The sequence below is a fragment of the Lissotriton vulgaris genome, chromosome 3_2, assembly GCF_964263255.1.
Source record: "Lissotriton vulgaris chromosome 3_2, aLisVul1.2, whole genome shotgun sequence".
NCBI classification, from domain to species: Eukaryota; Metazoa; Chordata; class Amphibia; order Caudata; family Salamandridae; genus Lissotriton; species Lissotriton vulgaris.
This window is the reverse complement of record NC_141690.1, coordinates 151522555-151544778: the sequence shown is the minus strand read 5'-3', so window position 1 is coordinate 151544778 and position 22224 is coordinate 151522555. Positions and strand designations below refer to the sequence as shown.

General features: G+C 45.8%; 1 protein-coding gene across 1 annotated transcript in view; it reads right to left on the bottom strand.

Annotated features, from left to right (window-relative positions):
- WFS1 (wolframin ER transmembrane glycoprotein) overlaps positions 1-22224 on the bottom strand; it is a 330063-nt gene that overhangs the window by 107258 nt on the left and 200581 nt on the right. Inside the window, exon 5 of the mRNA XM_086964111.1 lies at positions 13529-13699. Coding sequence (XP_086820237.1) covers positions 13529-13699 — 171 coding nt within the window. The remainder of the gene's footprint in view (positions 1-13528; positions 13700-22224) is intronic.

Genomic DNA, 22224 nt, shown 5'->3' with positions numbered 1-22224 from the left:
CCACACTTGGTACCCAGGTATGTCCTGAACCTCATAGATACAGTGTTCATTCAGACAGTAGGCACACAAACACAAGGATTCAAGCACACATATTCAATGCAATCCTATAGACTCACTGTGCATGTGATACATAATACGTAGAGGCAAACTCAATTCAAGAGATTAAAGACAAGTAATGCACAGACATACTCTGTACACAGGGACACTCCCCACACAGATACTAACATTGTTTAGCACAGGTGCACTGTGCGAAGATACCATCTTTGAACAAAGAGATGACCAATGAATACGGATATTTGTAGATGTGGAAGTGAACATTCAAAGTATGCGACCTACAAATCTACAGAACAGACAGAAATACAAATTCAGATTCACAGATGCACTCTGTAAACACAGACTCCTTAACCTGTATGGATATTCTGCACACACTTAACCTTTGGGTGCTGGGATGGTGACTTCCTGAGTGGAGCTGCAGCCAGTGAACCAGTCGCAACCTATGACTAGAGTGATACACAACTTATATTAAATACTTGAACCTATGGATGAGTAGTGGCACCTGGATGAATGCACAGGGTGCCCACTGTGCGCCATTTGATGTCAGTCATGAATAGGAACACATAGCAGCAGGTAGCAGAAAAAGTGAGGAAGGAGAATGCAAGATCCCTGATTCTCTTGATGCGCCCCAAAGATCAGGAACTCCCTACCCAGGAATGCACCACGACTCTTACTCATGCTCATGCTCACTACGGCTAAACTGAAATCTTCCACTTCAAGCAACATCTCTATCATGTGTTCCGCTCCAGAGGATGCTCCTCAGCCAGTTATGCATCTTGTCCTGCCTGCAACTCTCTCTGATCCCCTTATGCATCCTACCTTCTACTCTGACCTCCGTGTAGTGCTCTGTTGCTTTGCAGCTATGTCTGTGCTATGTTATTCTGTGTGTGTGTACGCATATGTCTACACATACATATGTCTCTCTCTATCCCTTTCTATGCCTACCTTCAGGAGCCGTGTGGATCTGACTGAGTTTTTAAGAGCGCATGGCTCAATGCTACAGAACTCTCTCTTGGCTAAGAGGCAACAAGACATTGGCTGCTTTTGCAAAACATTAAACCTGACTATTCATAGAAAGTGCCCCTTGGCTCTCCTTGTAGGGCACTTCGCTAAGTGTCTGGCATTTTTTTCACACCAGAAAAGCTCGTTCTGATGAGGACAGGGATTCGTTCTTTGACCTTTATGGTGCATACGGCGAGGTGTATACAAACCAAAAATAACCTGGCATAACATATGGATAATCTCTTGTGAGATTTGTTACAAAAGAAATGGCTTCCAGAAAAAATAATGTTTTAGGTATCTACAAAGACCCACATATGGGTAAACTAGAAGCCCAGACATCCTCTTTGTCACAGAGACGTGGCTACAGGAATAGCCTCGATAGCTGCAAACCTTGCACTCAGCTCTGCCAACTTCACAATCCTGGGTGACCTTAACATCCATTTGGATGACTCTAACGACTCCATCGCTAAAGAACTATCCTCCAGCCTAAATGCCCTCGATTTACACCAACATGTCCGTGGGCCCACCCACTTAAAAGGACATCTCTTAGACCCCATCTTCAGCAACTGTCAAAACCTTCACGTTGGAGACCCTTCCCCCCTTCCCTGGTCCGATCACTTTCTCATTCCGTTCACCTGGACCCTGCCCCACCACCTCCCTCCTAAACCCCCGATTATTCAACAGTCACACAACTGGTCAAAAATCCCTATACCTGACCTCACTCACATAACGTAACGTTACTAGTTACCTGCGGTCAGAGAGATTTTATTCTGGTCAAAAATCCCTATACCTGAGGGGCAGGATCTCCTACAACGCACCAAACCCACTAATTCATTCAATCCCATCCAAGGCAACGAGAATTACAACAAATTGATCACCAGCTCCTTAGATCTAGTACTCCCACTAAAAAGTACCCATCCTAAATGGGGCAATCCGACAGCCCCATGGTACACGACTGATATACGAGAGGCCAAACGTGCCTGTAAACGAATCGAGAGGAAATGGCGCCTCGATTACCTCCCTGCAGACAAAGCGAGCTATAGAACAGCTATTAAAAACTACAAAGCAGACATTCAACCAGCGCAGGCCAAATATTACGAACAAAAGATCGAGAAGGCAGCATCCAGACCGAAGGAGATCTACCAGATAGTTAAATCCCTCCTGCAACTTCCCGAGACCACAACAACACTCAGACCCATTATGAGGATATAGCGGAGTTCTTTCACCATAAAATAGAAGTCATCAACTCCTCTTTTCCCCACTCCGCTACCTCGCCCACAGACTCTGCCAACATAGACCCCACAACTATCCCTCCGAATGTTCTTAATAGCCTCCCCCCACTAGACCTAACCAGCCTAGAAAAATTCATGGGACAGGTCAAATCTGGATCACCCATCGATCCAGCTCCCCCCAGGGTTCTCACCCAGATAACCCGTCAGATCTCACCTACCATCTTAGACCTGCTCAACTCCTCCATCCAAACTGGTATCGTCCCGCCCCTATGGAAAAGAGCAATGATCAAAGCTTTGTTAAAAAAAACCAGCCTCGATCATTCCAACCCTTCTAACTATCGACCCATCTACCTCCTACCATGGCTCAGCAAACTCCTTGAGAAGCATGTTAACTCTGTTCTCACCGACTTCCTGGAGGCCAACAACATACTGGACCCCTCTCAGACGGGCTTTAGGCCCAGTCATGGAACAGAGACTGCACTGATTGCAGTGACGGAGGAGGCAAGAAGGATCCTGGACGGTGGCGGGTCCACGGCCATCGTCCTACTCGACCTAAGTGCCGCCTTCGACACTGTCAATCATAACACCCTACTCCAACGCCTTGATAACATAGGAGTGTCAGGAACAGCACTCACTTGGATGAGGTCCTTTCTCACGGATAGATCCTTCCAAGTATTTGAGAGGGATTTTACTTCCTCCAGTAAACCTCTCAATTGCGGAGTGCCTCAGGGCTCCTCCTTGAGCCCTACCCTTTTTAATATTTACCTCAGTCCTCTAGCTGATGTTGTCCGCCCCTTCGGTGTGAAAATTGTCACCTATGCGGACGACACACAGCTAGTGGTAGCACTGGACCCCCCCCCCCTCAACTCCCACCATAGCTTACACAAATGCTTGGAAGCTGTCGCGGCCTGGATGTCAGGCTCCTGTTTAAAACTTAACGGGGACAAAACAGAGGTAATGCTCCTTGGATATAACATCATGAAATCCATTGACTCCATCTGGCCGCTCTGTTTAGGAAGCCCCCCGCAACCCAAGGAGCAAATCAAGAGTCTTGGCATATGGCTTGACCAAATTCTCACCTTCAACCACCAAGCAACCAAACTTGCCGCCACCTGCTTCGGGTTGATGAGACTACTTCGTAAGATTCTCCCTCTCCTCCCGTTTTACTCAAGACGGATCATGGTCTAAGGACTCATTCTTTCCCGTCTCGACTGCGGCAACGCCCTATATCTTGGGGCCCCACAGTCGACACTTAAACTCCAAATCATTCAAAATTGCGCGGCAAGAATTTTTCTGGACATCCCCCGTCGAACCTCAGTCAAAGCCAGATTGAGGGACCTCCACTGGCTCCCGGTGAGAGCCAGAATCGAATTCAAGAGCATGTGCATTGCACATCGCTCTTATTGGGGAACAGGCCCCCCCATCAACCGCCCCCTGGTTAAAGCCTATCATCCTTCTCGCCCCCTCAGATCTGGCGACCTCCCACCTCACCTCAGTACCACGCATCAGAAGAGCTAGATGCGGAGGTCGCTCGCTCTCTTATAATCTAGCCAAGATTTGGAATTCTCTCCCCCTCCCAATCAGATCAGAATCCAACCTATCCACCTTCCGAAAATGTCTTAAAACCTGGCTCTTCAGCAAAACTCCGGTCTAAATCTTCCCTCAGCTCCACTTAATCCAGCCCCTCCTGCTCAACCCAATCTTTTGCAGCGCTGGGACGCCTCTGGGTAGCCATCGCGCTATATAAATCCTCCTTCCATTCCATTCCATTTCATTCCAACTATTGTGAGCTCCTATCAAAACAAGTAAATGTTATGGAATGTTCCGCGTTCTATAAAAAAGGCTGTGTGATGGGATGATGTCTAGGCGGTTCAGTATACAAGTTGTCGAATGTTGCACTGGCGATAGACATGGGTGTGGGCTGGATGATGCAAAGGAAGTGCTATATCGAGACTGTAGAATGTTCTAGTTTCTATAGACCTGGCCACATGTTTGGGTGATGCCAAGGAGGTTCTATATAGAGTCTGAGGAATGTTTCAACGGATTTCTGTGCTGGTTTATATGTGGTGCTAAGTGAAGAGCTAGCCGAGTACACACCTTTCCGAGGTGTGAGCATAAACTGAAAATTTCACACGTTTCTGCAGTAATCCTCTTTCGCGAGAGGGTGTTGGCGGCCAGAGATGCCGACTCGGCTTGGCAAATCACTTAATCTCTCAGTTGCCAATGGACAGCGCCTGGATACCCTACCGACTGATAAACCGCACTATATACATTTATAATTAAAACATTATATATATTATATTCATTATAATAATTAATAAATCAAACGTTGGGTGAGGGTGTGATGCCTCCGCACAGGAGGAGTGTGGCAGCCATGTGTAGCCTTAGTTTTTTCTAGACGATTTGGTAATTTCTGACCCGCTTTGTGCGAATAGCAAGCCATGGAGGAAGCAGGGAAACAAGAGCGCACACGTTTTCAGAGAAAAAATCACATTTCCTGCCGCGCTGTTAGTCATGTTGGTGCTCAGCAGCTGCGAACCACCCCATTGCTAACCCCAAAAACCGCAGTGCCAGGGTGTGCCAAACTCCCTGCCGCCTTCAAACACATACCCGATAAGGACCGTGGGCACACACACACCAGCAAAGACCCTCTGCTTCTGAAGAGGAGGGCCTCAAAGCTGCTCCGAATCATGCCAACCACGAGGTCCCACGGCATGATAGGTGTATAACACTTCAGGTCGGCTCACATCACTGATAATGCAGTTAAACAAGAAGGTGCTAAAATCCAGTCGAGGAAACATGTCTAACATCGTACACATAGTGTTTCCTGTGGTGTTTGTGATGAATAGGCAGCAGGTCGTAGGTTGTTGAGCACACGCCGTGTTTCTTAAGTCTCACGGGCTGCGAGCCACGGGTAAACATAAGGCGTACCCGGCGTGCCCGCTGGTATCATAAACAAGGCTATATGAGACCATGGTGGGCAGGGAGGGGCCAGAGAACAATAGGAGAGTGTGGTGGGCGGAGAATTGAGTGGGCACAGCAGAACGTGGGAGTCACAAGAGAGAACAGAGGCTAGACTCGTGCACACATGGTGTGCATCTGGTGACGTGTACTGTGGCTGCACGCGCAGCGCTACAAGCAGCTGGGACTCTTCCAGCCCGCTGAAGGCGAGCGACAGTGTTCTACGCTTTCTCAGCTCAACAAGTGGCGCACACGTCACGCCTGTGTGGGCACAATCATAGCTCCTCCCACAGCGCTTGGTGCACGTAATAGACACCAATAGGCCATGGGAGGAGCCAAGCGCGCGCTCCGGGCCAATTGCGTGCAGTCTTTAACAATAAGACGCACGCAAAGGCCAATGGAGGAGCTGAAAAGGAAACGCACATGCATGAGCGTGTGCGATTCCTAGGTGACTGCTGAAACCCCTTTTTCGATTACTAAATGCTTCGTGCTGCAGGAAGCACTTCTGCGCAGTGCAACGCTAGGCGCGAGACCTAAAAATCTTTAAACAAGGCACATTTATGATTTAACCCTTTAATAGTTTAAAAGCTTTAGACTGCTCAAATCAACACTGAAGCTTGGCATTTTTCTTCAATAATTTCTTGAAACATTTAGTATTATCAGCATTGTTTTTCACAAACTTTACATAATATTAGGTGAACCCTGGGAATAAGAACAACTGTGCCTCGTTGGAGGATTCAGAGGCCTGAATAAAGGTCTTAGCATGGTGTTTCCCAAAAACAAGAATATATTCTGGAAATGCTAATGTTCCTAAAGCTCCTCTAATATCTATTTTATGTGTGTCAGGAACCTCAACATGGTATGCATCACTAGTAGTCAGAATAGCTGAGGATTCATCACAGGGGCCAATCAAGGTAGATGGATATAGACAGCAGATATACTTTTATTTTCTCCCATTTTCATTATTATATATAATATATTATATATAATATATCGAATTAATATGAAATGCTGGTCTAAGTAAAGTTCTATACTTTAAGACTGAAGTCGAAATGGTGCGTGTTCGACATATCTTTCCCAAGCTAAGATGGGGCTCATGTAATAAAGATCTCATGTCAAATGAGAATAAATGTGAGCCACAGTGCAGTGGCCATCTTGGAACTCTAGTATATCAGGGAGCTTATTTGGAAGAAGTTTGCTTCCTATTGGCCACATTGCTGTCTGCTTTTGCAGTTGGAAGACTGATGATTCATGCTTTGACTATCTAGTGGAATCTTCTTGTTGGAGTATAGCAAACAGCTTGCATATAAACCGGTCCTCGGAAGCTTGTTTCCGGTCCAGGGAAGACATGGCTTGGCAGTTCGGGCTGGACTGTTCCCATGAGGCACAGGGTCAGACTGATTTGCATATAGCCATGCCCGAACTGGGGTGGCAGAGTGGGCTAAAGAACGGTGATGGATTAAACCCAGATCTTTTGACTGGGTGTGAGTGTTTGATTGATTCAGATGCTCCGTCCATCACCACCCCCTTTTGTACCGCTTTTGGCTGCCATAAGTGTGGCCGGGTATGCTCAGACGTGAGTCCCTTGCTCACTTTGCCACTGGATTCAAGCAAGCCGGGCTGAAGACGGCTGGAATGCCAGTAACCGGTCCTCGGAAGCTTGTTTCCGGACCAGGGAATGCATGGCTTGGCTGTTCGGGCTGGACTGTTCCCATGAGGCACAGGGTCAGACTGATTTGCATATAGCCATGTCTGAACTGGGGTGGCAGAGTGGGCTAAAGAACGGTGATGGATTAAACCCAGATCTTTTGACTGGGTGTGAGTGTTTGATTGATTCAGATGCTCCGTCCATCACCACCCCCTTTTGTACTGCATATTAACTTGGCTGTATTGTTCATGATAGACATTAATGAACTAATGTTACATTCTTGACCAATAGTGATAATATCTCATTCCTACTTAAGATTTCACAGATGTATTTGATATGATTTTGCTTTCTGAACGTATTGTGAACTGCATTCAATACTATTTACGATAGTTGAAGGATCATGTTGCATACATATATCATTAAATTCAGAGTAAGCAGACTTCAGTATAATACTTATCATTATAAAGTTCAGGTAAACCATTATATATTTACAAGCATACACTGCTAAACATCTAAAAGTTCAATCATATACAGAATGTTATGTGGTTAAGTTCAGGACAATAAGTAGTAATGTTGCTGATTTTCTCTCTTCAGGACTCAAAATCCATACCAGGCCCAAGAGAGTGCTATAAAGTTGTTTGTGTTTTTCCCCAATTCTCCTTTCCTGCTCGGTACTCAGGAGTGTCTTTAAGTCTCCTTTAAGTACAAGGTGGGCGACACACAGATTTATCGAAATCCAGACACGCCTGTAGGGCAAAAGTCAGTCTTACAATGACTTGCAGAAAAACTTAAACAGCACTTCACTTGCCAGCCAAAACAGCATTCTTCAGTATTGAAAGTACCTTACAGAGTGCTATTACTCACAAATGCTATTAGATGCCTGGATGTTTTCACCCAATTCCACCTAGTGCTATGCGCTTGCTAAATCCAGAGTAGAAGAAACTGTCTCTTACCCCTCACGTATGAGAACATCTCAGATATTTGATAGGAGATGAATATCTACCTAATAGGAACTCTTGAAGATTCTCAAATCGGTTTAAGGAAAATGTAAGGAGTGAACTAAGATGACTCAATCGTTTCTATAATACAGTCTTTGCATATGTGTAATAATACATTTTTTTACTTATCTCAATAGGATACAGGAAATTTCCTTAGGGACAGGAATCACACCTTCCTTAAAAATTATTTAATTATTGATTTTTACACATTTCCCCAACTGCTCAATTCCACACTTTCTTTTTCTTCTGAGTGCTGACTAACACACAAAGGGGTGGAGGGGGTCTGTACTGGATCCAATTAGATTGCAAATTGTTCAAGAAGTAGCCAACCTAGAATGGACTCAACCTTCTATGCGACATGAACTTTCACTCTGGTGCTTTTTCCTTGAAAAATCATTTCTGCACAAAATAACCCTGACAAAAACTATCCTACGTACTGTGTAGCCCCAAGTCTCGTATTGTTCGGCTATAGTTTCCTGTTCTTCCACACCAATCCATCAAAACCAACACTTCTTGCCATCAACGATAATGGTGTAAGGAGGCAAAGCTTTTCTATCCTTAGTCTCTCCTCCGACCGGTCAAATAACATTAGAGTTAGAACCCAATGCATCTTCATCAACCTCACTTGTAACTAAATTTACTCTACTGCCAATTAAATTCTTATAAATTCTACTAAAATGCAATTTCTGCTAGTAATTATTGTAAACTTTCTTCAGAGCTGTGCACATTTTGGAATGGATAACTTAAGGTTCATTGCCACAACTACTGCAAATAATTTACTTTCACTGCTGTTCAATAGATGCACAGGTGTTAGTTTTAATTCACTTTTCCTTCCAACTACATTTAATTCTGAAACTGGCGGACATCTAATCTCTTGAACATATGATTCTGATTGCTCAAGCCATCCAACTATGTGATTTGTAGCATTTATAAAGCGCATTAGAACAGTCAGGTGTCAAAGTGCCATGTAAGAGGGAGGACTGGAGAGAAGAACGCAACCCAGCAACCGTAGGAAAAAAGCCCACTCTCCTAAAAAAGGGATTCATCGACAAAAAGCCATGTTTTCACCTGCTCGTGAAACCACAGGTGTAAACTAAGGCACCTGATATGCGCCGGAAGGGCATTCCAGAGCCTTGCTGCTGCTACAGTAAAGACTTGTTTCCCCCACCTATCTTTCTTACACTGAGGAACCGTTACCATATACTAATCAGCTGTACACAGTGGTCTCTTCGGGACATACCAATTCCGGGCTGATTTGAGGTAACTCGATCCCTGAAAGTGGAGGACTTTATGAGTCAAGCAGAGTGCTTTAAAGTTCACCCGCTTCTTTACTGGCAGCCAATGAAGAGACCTCAGTCCTTCCCTAACTGAGGAGGTCTGGGGTATGCCCAGAACCACAGGTGCAGCAGCATTCTGGATCATTTGAAGTTTATTTAAAGCATATTGTTTGGCATTTAAACAAAGGGTATTACAGCAATCTAAACAGGAGGTGATGAGAGCAATGACCACCGACACCCTCAACTCTTTTGGAAGAAAAGGTAATATTTTCTTCACAATTCCAACACTCCGGAAGCAAGAACTGACCGTTCTATATTAATCTGGGTGTCGATCGACAAGGTGTTATGAAAAATCACACCCAGATTTTTAGCCACAACCACAGGTCTAGGGAGAGTACCACCTGTTTCTGGCCACCAACGGTTAGTCCACATGGAGCTATCAGCTCTGAACATGAAGATCTCAGTTTTTTCCCCATTCACTTTCAGCCAGTTGTCCCTCATCCAACTGCTGATCTCCTGCATACAAGCTCTAAAACTGTCCCACCTCGTCCCAGTCATCAGATATAGACACAATGATGTGGGTATCGTCCGCATAGGAAGATACCTGGAACCCAGAAGAACATACCAGTTTTGCTAAAGGAGCAACATACAAGTTAAATAAAGTGGGGCTCAAGGATGAACCTTGGGGAACCTCACAGGGAAGCTGAAAGGGGGAGCTCTAAATTCTCTGCAACTGTGATAGTTCTATTCTAAAAGGAAGATTCCAACAGTCTAAAGGCCATCACCTTCAGCCCTTCCTGTTGCAGCCTATGCACCAATAGTGATGGAGGTATGGTGTCAACGGCTGCTGACAGGTCGAGTAAAACCATGATTGCCTCCCCTCCCTGATCAACTTGTCTCCGAATAATATCGGAGGTCGCTACAAGCGTTGATTCAGTGCTATGATATTTCCTGAATACATTTTGGGAAGATTCTAGAAGTTCTTTATCCAGTAAGTAATTTGCTAATTGCTGATTGAAGTGCTTCTCCAAGATCTTAGAAGGAGCAGGTAACAGAGTGCAAAATTATACATTTTATTTTTCCATATCACCTTCAGGGAGGCGGGGAATGGGAGTTTTGTGGTGGCGCCCAAGCTTCTCAGTTCTTGTATGTGTTTTCCCAACTTCCACTGCCTGTCCTGTGTGGTGTGTGAAATATCCGACCTGATACGGAAAGACCAGTCCCTTTTATTATATCCTCCTTTTCTGAGACCCCCAGCAAGAATCTTTTCTTTAATTAAGTAAGTTTTGAAGGTTACTAAAAAAAAAAATTTTGCCAGGTCTTTTAGTAAAGGGGTCTCAATGAACTTTTTGTACATCACTTTCCAGGGGACTGTTTCTCAATCTCTGGGTGAAGCTCGTTAAGGAGATTGATAATGAAGGACCTTATGTCTCTCCCCTCATGATCTTCTCAGATATTTAGGATCCTGATATTGTTCCTTCTAGCGTTGTTCTCTAAACTTTCAAGCTTATCTGTCAGTTCTCTGTCCTTCTTGTTTAATCTCAGGACCTCCGATGGATTTTTCTCGACTTGTTTTGAAAGGTCTTCTACTGCTGCTTCCACTACCCTTCCCATTATGTCATTGATTTTGAGTTCTAATGTTTCTCATACCCCTTGGATCTTTTGCTGATTGTTCTCCGACACTGCAAATTTCTCTCTCATTTCGGATATTAGGGTAGATAACAAAGTCTCTGTGGATGGCTGCTTCGAAGGGTTGTAACCTTTATCTTGTTCTCTCAGATCCTCTCCCTGCTCAGATGGTTCACTCCGTAGAATATCCAAACTGAGATTATGGCTAGTGGTATTCTCTGGAATTAGAGCAGTGGAGACAGTGCTTGTACCTTGAAATATGTACAGAGAGAAGGGGTAATTCGAGAACTGGCCAATTTAGCTGGTTTAATTTGTTTGCTTTTTGTAGCTTTTTTCCCCTCTAAGGGTGGTGGCCTGTCTACTGACAGCTTTATCTTTTGAGAAATGGCGCCAAAGGTTTTTCCTGAATACATTTTGGGAAGGTTCTAGATGTTCTTTATCCAGTAAGGCATTAGCTAATTGCTCATTGAAATGCTTCCCCAAGATCATAGAAGGAGCAGGTAATAATGTAACAGAATGCAAGTTGTTTAAATCACAAGTCTCCCTCAGGCTTTTTTCTTTAAGGGAACAACAAACGCCTTCCTATTGATAGTATTTAAAAATAATAACCAAGTCATTTTTTAACCTTTTTGCATTTTAATTTCAATTGGATTTGGTTTATACAGACCTGGTGATAATTAATGTCCTCAGAGTCAAAGACTGCTGATAAAGATCAAAGAAGTCAAGTAGTCCTCCATAGAATCCCCCTTCTTACTGCAAAAAAACTTTGTATCTCTCAATGACAGTAATGATCTTTCTCCCATTACATTCTTCATTTGATGGACCTCATACCTACACACATCTAACTTGTATGTATTCAAGAGTCAAAATTAACCATCTGCAGGTCTTCCAAACTCACTGTAAAGTACACATGAAAACCATGAAAATTATGTTTAAAACAACTTGAAATGTCCTCATCAATAATCCAATCTATCATTTGTGACTCCAGAAGTATTTAGGGCCTGATTAAGAGCTTTCCGTATAAGGTAGTCCATCAAAAACATAATGGAGTTCCTGTCTAACACTTTAAAAAGTCCACAGGATAAATGTGCTTGCAATAAAGTGGACAGGGTATCCAGTCCACCAAACTCTAAATCAGGCTGTTAGTCATCCAAACGTCAGACTGCCTGGAGAACAAGATCTCTGAAGCCTCCACATTTCGGCTTCAACAATCGAAAGACTATATAGAAAGCTGTTGCTTTGGTATTTGTACGGCTAGCCGCCAGCTAGTCACCAGTGTAGTAATGAAAATGTAAGAAATCACTGGTAAATTATAATAAGATTCATTCAGTACAGAATCAAAGAATGAAAAAAGGAGTGCATCAAAAAATTTATTTTCCAACTCTTCACCTATTCACACCCCCAGCAGTACATATACAACACAGCAAGATTACTATCTGTTTTATCTGGCTATTCACGTTATCCTCGACCTGTATGTTTTCCAGTGTAGTTGGGCCCAACAACTGAACACTGCGGATCTTCCGCTTGCCTTCTCTTTTCCTACCTTCATCCATTTTAGTACGTGTCGATTGTGGCAAGCTAGATGCGTATGCTGCGACAGGTTTGCTGGGTAGGCAAGGGTAAATATAGTGCACATTCTGCCAGTAGAACTATTACCTAAATACCATTTATTTTAGTTGGATGCCTCCAGGATATACTTAAGGCTGCAGATTGGGCACACACTTGCAAATTTTGGTTCAGATTAATTGTTAGTGTTGCTACAAGTGTGACTGTCATTGCAAAACGTGGAACTGCATACTTTTAGCCTCTGTGGTTGAAAGTAAAACTAGATTTTTCAAGATTGGGGAACAAAGACTCAAAAGCAAACATGACCCCTCCCTTGAGAAGAACCCCTTAATATGTCTTTTGTAACTTTTCTTTCTTTATCAGAGCTTCATTCATCTAGTATGACCTTTGTGGCCTTTAATTTACTTAATATTGGAATTTTTGTGTTCTCTGCTTGAGTTGGGACTGTTCGTCTCTATTTATCTTGCAGCAAGAAAGAAGGAAGAATCAATGTAGAGGCTGCATTTGCAGAAAGGAGTTCACATATGTGATTCCTTTGACATGTTTTTGTTTATCTTTAATGTTGTTATGGCTGCTGGCACACTAAAGAAAGCCTGTACGATATTAGCTTCAGTGTCTTTAATAAAATTATACTTTTCTACTGAAACTGGGAAAACCTAGATTTTCTTTGAACAATCTTTCAAGCCTCACAAAACCTCATTCCCGGTTGCAAATTAAAAACATATTTATCACCCTCATGTTATGGGTCTTTTATGAGGAACTTGAGCTAGCCCAATGGCGTCAAGCATAATCAGTTGTATATAAAATCAGAACTACAACTAACATGAGCCTATCTCGATACGTGGATACCTATGTGGCAGCTTTGTGAGTTTTTTCTTTCAAATCTTATCTGTATGTAGTTTAGTTTATGGGTAGCTTGAACAAACTCATCAATATAAAGACAGACTAAACGATAACTATATTATATCACTTTGAATGAGCTCACAGCTAGAAACCTGCAAGAAATATTCAACAGATTAGCATGCAAATCCAATAATCAGTTTCGCAAGTATACAACAAGTAGTTTAATAATGTAATAAATTACCACTGAGGAAAGTGTTTAAATGGATCCTTTTTGAAAACCTTAGCCACAATAGAAGAAATTGATAAATTCATACTGACCTTCGGAGTTGACTTGTCCAACATTTTCAAGCAATTCAGAGACAGCCACTTTCTTTTTTTTATTTGGGTTTAATTTCCAGTACATAACTAATGCAGCTTTTCTCACTGTTCTTTCTAAGTCAGTCTCATTGCATAAAGACTTCACCTCCTGTTCATTCTCAGACGTTATGCCTAAAAAAATAACAATTTATTGAAATAGTATGTTACTTCGATAAAGTATGGTTAACAGTTGTTGTATGGCACAGGCACAATTCCTTGATCTCTGCATTGTAGGATCATTTGGGTAGAACGAAGAAGAAATAGTATGTGGTTTTACCAAACGTAAGGACTAGGTGATAATGAAAGGAGAACAGGTTTAGTCAAATGATCTTTCCCGGGCAAGAGAAAGTGTAGGTGATGTGGTTTTAAGGATAAACAATTTCCCTATGGTTGTACTGCATTGGGAAGGATTGATTTAACGACAATTCACCTAACCAACCTAAATGTGACTATGGCGTGGTTTGTCTTATGACTTTCCCCCTATCTAGAATCACTTGGCAGGCAGTCCAGGTTCTTATGTTGCCATGACTTTGTTTTCTGCCTCCTTGTACTGAACTTCATCTTTCTTATTCTCACCCTACTTTCTAGTGTTAGAAGATGGTGCTCCCTCAACGGTCTCTCCACTCTGCCACATGTACCCTTCTTTTAAAAAAAAATTCACACCCACCTGCTTCCTAGAACTGTCCGCTTTCTAGTGCAAGTCCTCTGTTTTCCTGTTATCTTTTCTCACAATTTTCCCCACGCATGTCATTTCGGCGCCACAATGTTGTTTCCATCTATTTCAACTGATTTTCATGTTAGTCTCCCCGTTTTCCACCATAATCTCTCCATTTTATGCCAGAATCACCTGCCGTTCTGGAACACCCCACAATGCCTACCCCTCTTCTGCCACTAATCCTTGGTGATGTCCAGCCATCGTCCCAACTTTGCCTCAACACTTCCATTGTCAGACCTCCGCTGCTTGGCCACTATAGTCCGTCATTCTGCACACCAGGTTTACATGCCTCCCTTTTCTTTGCCCACAACAACTACCTACTATTATTTATTTTACTTCTTTAGTTTTGTATGAACCAAGCTCACGAGCATGTTGTACCATAGTACAAAGATCAGTGAAGTCATGCAAATGAGCATAACATAACTACAGAAAATTAGCATAAAAAACATTTATTATAATTATGCAGTGTACGAGCTGATTACTTGATAGTTCTTCCATAAACAGTGAGTAATTCAGCGATTGCAGTAGACCAACAATTATGGGAACTGTTTTCTACTCAAGACTCACCAAACGAATGATTCCAGCCCAGTATCCAAGCTCTGTAGAGAAACACACTCCTCTCCTCCCTGTGCCTACTCAAGATGTGCAATTTCAATACACAGTGATTGAGTGAGCCAGTATGCATCACGCAGGTAAATGTAAATGCACCTGGTATCAATTGTGAGCAAATGGTAAGGACAGGTATACAATGGTCAATATGCAGAAGTTCAGGTACTTTGGGCACACAGGGAACCTATTAGAAAGGCGAGGTGTTCTTTGGCAATACCACTGAGGAGTGGTTAGTGTATTCAATCCTTATTAATACGAAAAGCTGAATTAGTGACTTAAAATATTGTTTGGGATGAACTCGTTTATTCCTCTCATGAATTGCAGATGGTTTTGCAAACTTGTTTTGCTTGAAGATTATTTGGAGAAATTGGGTTTCTGGCTGAGAGGGATGAAACCCTACTTAATCAGCAACCACGATCCTTGCCAGGATGACTGTGGGAAGAAGGCACTCTATATAAAATACCAAAAAGAGGTATAGTGTGCAGAGAGAAGAGTGTATTGCCAGAGGCTTTACAGAGGATAAAGTTGATAATATTAATGCTCTCTTTTGTGGCACTGTGGTCAAGCAGTTAGGCTTATTAGAGGGCGGTGCTAAGCATTTGTTGTACTCACAGTTGCAATAAATGAAGAACACACTCGATGAATAAATCCAAGACCAATTTATAAAAAATAATACTAGGTTATATTTTATTTTGTAGAACCAGAACTTCATCTCGGGTAAATAAGTTTTGCAACAGGAATACTTTTCAATATCAAAAGTAGACACTCAGTGCACTCCTGAGTAACTCAATGTTAACCTATGGGAGGAAGAAAAGATTCAGCATACCAACAGGTAACATCGACTTACACAACCAGGCTTCAGGAGTTAAGGTCAGTGCAGAACAAGGTTCAGATCAGCACAAACAGTACACCACGAGCAGCACACGGGTGACCGGGTGCAGGGTGCAAATATGCTGTTGGGCACCCACTTCAACTTACTGAAGTATGGGGCAGTCAGACAGATGCTGCTTACAGGTAAGTAGCAGCAGCTTGGGGAAACAGTCTCCGGGGGTTGAAGCAAGCACTCGGCAGGGTCCAAAGCAGCACCAACAGTACACCACCAGTGGTACAGGGGCTGCAGGGTGCCAAAACAGCATTGGGTGCCCAATGTTAGGCAATGGAGAAAGGCCAAATCAGATAAGTGCTGCAGGCTCAGGCCAGAAGGCCGGTCAGCATAAACCAACAGCTGGAGAGGTAAGCTGAGATGCTCGGGACGTAGGGATACCTTGAGTCCTCTTCACCAAGGCCCAGGGCAGACTGGTGCAGGGGTGCCTTTTGATGTTGGAAACAGCTTACCAGAGCAAGTCGCAGTTGAGGGGGTCTCTGTGCAGAAGCTGCAGGCAACGTCGAGGGAGGGTTCAACTCACAATGGATTTGAGCTCTGGAGCACTGGGGAACCTGACTGGAACTTGGGCCAGAGGCATCAGGTGCAGAAGGGGAATCGGGAGCAGGGTTTCGCGTATTTCAGGTCACAAAGGCATTGCTTGAAGCTTGTTGCTCATTCTAGTTTGAACCCAGCCATAAGCGGATCAGTCTTGACCCTGTGCCCCATGGGAACAGTCCAGCCCGAACCGTCAAGCCCGGTCCTCCCTGGACAGGAAACAAGCATCCTAGGACCGGTTTCGGGCTTTCAGCCCTCATCAGCCAGGATAGCCTGATTCCAGTGGCATGGAGAGCACGGGACTAACTTTGGAGCATACCCGTCCCACTCGGGGTAACAAATGCAAAAACAACAATTGATGGACAGAATGCAGAACAATGTCAGTACAGAGATCTGGGCCTAAATACAATGTTTTTTTCCTCACCATGCCATTCCAGTTTGAACCCAGCAATATGCAAATCAGTCTTTACCCTGTGCCCCATGGGAACAGTCCAGCCCAAACCGCCAAGCCAGGTCCTCCCTGGACCTGAAACAAGCATCCTAGGACTGGTTTCGGGCTTGCCCTCATCAGCAAGGATTACCGGATTCCAGTGGCATGGAGAGCACGGGACTCACGTCTGAGCATGCCCGTCCCACTCGAGGTGACAAATGCAAAAACAACAGTTGATAGACAGAATGTAGAACAATGTCACACATTCACCCCTGTACAGAGACCTGGGCCTAAATCCATCGTTTTTTTGCTCACCATGCCTTTCCAGTTTGAACCAAGCCTTATGCAAATCAGTCTTGACCCTGTGCCCCATGGTACCAGTACAGCCCTAACCTCCAAGCCATGTCCTCCCTGCACTGGGAAAAAGCATCATAGGACCGGTTTCGGGCTTTCAGCCCTCATCAGCCAGGATAGCCTGATTCCAGTGGCATGGAGAGCACGGGACTCACGTCTGAGCATACCACCTAAACTGGGGTGGCACGGTGAGCAAAAGAATGATGGATTTAACACAGATCTTTTGAAAGTGGGAGAATGTTTTGATTTGTTCTGCATTCCGTCCATCAATTGTGTGTCTTTTGCTCCGGTTCCACAGCAGCACCCACAATTTCAGCAGCGGCCCGCTCAGGGATTATTTCTTCTCAAAAAGTAACTGTGAGAAGTTGGCCCGATATGCAACGTTCGCTATTCTAGCGACCGCTATGTATCGTTCCAACGACCCTTATGGTGTTTGGTTGTAAGTCAACTTATAGACCAGCTATCCTAGTAGCGTGGATACGAGCAGTCTAAGGCTAAAGACTCGAGAGGGCGTGTTAAGCCAGCTGTTTACCACACATGTACCCCTTGAATACCCAGTGAAAGGACACCACACAAGTGTTATGAAAATAAACAGGATATTTATTAAGAATCACAACAGCCCTGTACTCTTTATGAGGACAGGGTACTAAGCACAAACCAAATCTCTTTAGCAAATACTTCAAGTGCACAGTTTAAAACAAGTGTCCGGGGACACGGAAAGGTTAAGGTCTCGGGCGGACCCGATAAGGCAAGTCGGAAGCGAGGGACTCGGGACCCTAGAGTAAGGAGGCTATGCAGGCACCGAAATGCCGAGTTACCTAGCCACGAGGGCTGCGGCTGCACAAGTCTTACAGGCGTCGGGGTCTTCGCTGACGAGCCAGGAGCCGGAAGAAAAGGAGTTGCTGGCCGGCGACCAGTGCTGAATAGTTCGTAGAGATCCAAGCCTGGATCGGAGATTGATGAAACCTGAAAGCAGAGGGGACCAAGTTCGTACTACTAGCCAGTAGTCAGAGAGTACCAGGAAGGCACCGGTTGGCCGTCACCTCGACTAGGTGAGTGGGCGACGCTAGGCTCTGCAGTCTCACGGACCAGGAGGCGTTGTCGGCGACCACGGTGGAGGTGCGAGCTGTCCCACGAAGGATGATGCTGTCGGCGTCGCTGGGCCCAGGATGGGGCAACAAGCCTTGGCAGATCTCAGGGCCACGGGGTGGGCCTAAGATGGCGTCTTGAGTGGACCAGGAGGGTCCGGGGTGCTTCTCGCAAAGATGGAAGCAAGGGCCAGTCTGGAGCAACCAGACCAGCAGTGATGATTCTCGGATGTCGTCACAGAAGGGCACAAGCCAGCGGCGAGTGACCAGACAACGTGCTGAGCAGCGAGCAGAAGGGCCCCACGCAGATCGTGGAGATGCTGGGAGACTGCACTTCGGTGCTAGAGCGGCTCAGGGTCGGGGCTTCTCGGACCCCAGAGCACTCACCAGAGAGTTACCTCGAAGGTCGTGCTGGTTTTTAAGAGCGTGCAGGTTCTGATGATGGCCGGTCCCTCGAGGTCTCGTCGCACCCACAGATCACAGCTGAGCTGATGACGTGGGTAGAGGTCAGAGGTGCCAGGGAAACCGGTTCTCGTCGAGCTGGGCCGTCGGATCCTTGAGGAAGGACTTGCAGCAAACCGCAGAGTTCTTAGATGGTGCCTGCTGATGCAGGGTGACTACTCCTTAGCCACAAGGGAGAAATCTTGAGAAGAGTCTTGAGTGTCCTTTCGTAGAAAGTAGTTCTTGATTCAAAGATGATCTAATTTGGAAGGGTCCCCGCTCCGGTCTTTATCCTAAAGAAAGGGGTGGGTACATGACTAGGTCCTGCCCTAAGGGTGGGACCAGGAAGGGGGGTAGTTACGCCCCTCTCCCCTGCCGGGCTTTCCCCAGGCCAGGGCTGTCGCCCCTGGAACTGGTTCTAACCGGCAGATGCGTAGTGAGCACCGGGGTGCCACTCCGCAGTCACCTTCTCGCCAAAGCCCTACCTACCCAGAATACACAAACCCTGTCTGGGACGGTGCGAACAGCGCCCTCGACAGGAAACCCTTTGTCCAAGCGCTCCTCGCTGGAAGGACTCCCAGCAGCAGGAGGTCAGACTTGTGTCTGTGGTGGCAGCATCCATTTTGTGGAGCTGAGGCTTTCGTTAACTCTAACCGGGGTTCACAGTTACATACATGTTGTGTCCCTCTAGAAGGGTGGAATGTTAACCTCGTCGCCAGGGTTGGTGAGAGGGCAGCATCCCGATTCGTATGACACCTTACTCGACATGTCTTGATAACGCGACACCGAAGTTACCGATGTGGTACGCGTTATCATGGAACAGCCATTGGGTCTTGATTCCGCAAGCTGCAACCGGGCTCGGCTCGGGCCTGAACCTAGCTCACACGAGCCCACGCACTCTGCCTTCAGGATTGTTAAGGCCTGCCATAGGAGTGACTGATAGGAACTCGGGTGTCCATTGTATGGTTAGATATAGAGCTACTATACCTAAAGCGAAGGGTGGTTACACGTCTTCGCCCCAGCTGTCGTGCAGCCAGTTCTGTCAAATTTAGGAGGCCAGCCAGGGGTGGCATAATACATGCTGCAGCCCCTGGCGGCCCTGGGTACACCTATGCCCTGCGTTACGGGGTCTGATAAGGTGGCCCAGTACCAATTGGTAAATGCACCTAGGGTACATATCGTAATTTTAGAAAGAGAACAGCCAGGCTGTGGGTCTGATTAGCAGGCCCACAGCCAGAGAAAGTCGTAAACCAGTGAAACAAAAGCAAAAAATCTGGGTGATCATAGGATTGCAGACCCTACTCTCCTACATGACCCCCCCCCAAACGTCGGAACAATACGCTAACCTTGACCAGGTGAGTCTTCTTGTTCTAAGTGGAAATATCTGGAGAGCCCATCGGCATTGCCATGATCAGTACCAGGTCTATGTTCCACTGTAAAGTCCATCCCCTGTAGGGAAATGGACCACCTAAGCAGTTTGGGGTTTTCACCCTTCATCTGATTTAGCCACAAGAGGGGCTTATGGTCGGTCTGAATCTTGAAGTGAGTGCCAAACAAGTATGGCCTCAGCTTCTTCAGGGCCCAAACCACAGCAAAGGCCTCCCTCTCAATAGCTGACCAATTCTTCTCTCTAGGGGTCAGCCTTCTGCTTATAAAAGCAATGGGCTGGTCTTGACCATCAAAATTCAGTTGAGAAAGAACAGCTCCCACACCCAACTCAGAAGCATCTGTTTGGACAATGAATGGTTTGGAGTAGTCCGGACTCTTGAGGATAGGCGCCGTGCACATGGCCTGCTTTAGGTCATCGAATGCTTTTTGACAGCTCGCTGTCCACTGAACCTTTTTTGGCATTTTCTTACTTGTCAGTTCGTTTAATGGTGTCACAATGGAACCATAGTTCCTGACAAACTTCCGGTAGTATCCAGTCAGGCCCAAGAAAGCTCGAACCTGAGTCTGGGTGGTTGGAGGAGCCCAGTCCCTGATTGACTGTATCTTGCTCTCCAGTGGCTGAACCTGGCCTCCACCTACAAGGTGGCCCAGGTATACAACCTGTGTCTGCCCTATCTGGCACTTGGTGGCCTTGATAGTGAGGCCTGCTGCTTGCAGGGCCTCTAACGCTTTCCGCAGGTGGACCAGGTGATCCTCCCAGGTGGAGCTAAAGACAGCAATATCATCAAGATACGCCGCACAGAAGTCATCCAGCCCAGTAAGGACTTGATTCACCAACCTTTGGAAGGTGGCAGGTGCATTCTTCAGACCAAAGGGCATCACCACGAACTGATAATGCCCACCAGGGGTTGAAAATGCGGTTTTAGGCTTGGCGTCCTCAGCTAACCTGATTTGCCAATACCCAGCTGTTAGGTCAAACGTACTTAAGTAGTTGGCCGAGGCCAATCTATCGATAAGCTCGTCTGCCCTCGGTATTGGGTGGGCGTCAGTCTTAGTGACTGCATTGAGACCCCTGTAGTCTACGCAGAACCTCATCTCTCTCTTACCACCCTGGGTGTGAGGTTTCGGCACTAGAACTACGGGACTAGCCCAAGGGCTATCCGAGGGTTCAATGACTCCCAGCTCCAACATTTTCTGCACTTCACTCTTGATGCAGTCTCTAACGTGATCAGGCTGCCGGTAGATTTTACTCTTAACGGGCAAGCTGTCACCAGTGTCAACCTCATGGGTGCACCAATCGGTCTGGCTGGGTGTTAGAGAAAACATATGTCTGAACGACTGAAGAACCTGTTTACAGTCGCTCTGTTGATGTTCGGAGAGGCTGCCACAAAAGACAACACCATCTACCGATCCATCGTCACGATTCTGAGTGAGCAGGTCGGGGAGAGGGTCACTCTCCTCCTCCTGTCCCTCATCTAGGGCCATGAGCAAACTCATGTCCTTCCTGTCGACATATGCTTTTAGCCTGTTGACATGAAGCACCTTGTGGGGGCTCCGGGGAGTTCCCAGGTCGACCAGGTAGGTGACCTCTCCCTTTTTCTCCAGGATGGTGTAGGGCCCGGACCATTTGTCCTTGAGTGCTGCTGGGGCCACTGGCTCCAACACCCACACCTTCTGTCCGGGCTGGTAAACAGTCAAGACAGCCTTTTGGTCATGCCAAGCTTTTTGGAGTTCTTGGCTGGCCTTAAGGTTTTCAGATGCCTTTTCCATGTATTCAGCCATCCGCGAGCGGAGGCCAAGCACATAGTCCACTATGTTGGTTGCAGGCTTTTTGAGAGGTCTCTCCCATCCTTCCTTCACCAAACACAGGGGTCCCCTTACAGGATGCCCGTACAAAAGTTCAAAAGGGCAGTAGCCAACCCCCTTCTGTGGGACTTCTCTGTAGGCGAACAAGAGGCAGGGGATCAGGACGTCCCATCTACGCCGAAGCTTTTCCGGTAGTCCATGAATCATCCCTTTTAGGGTCCTGTTGAATCTCTCAACAAGCCCATTGCATTGTGGGTGATAGGGTGTAGTGAACTTGTAGTTAACACCACATTCCTTCCACATAGCAGTTAAGTAGCTCGACATAAAGTTTGCACCTCTGTCGGAGACGACCTCCTTAGGGAAGCCCACTCTGGAGAACACTCCAACTAGGGCTCTTGCCACAAC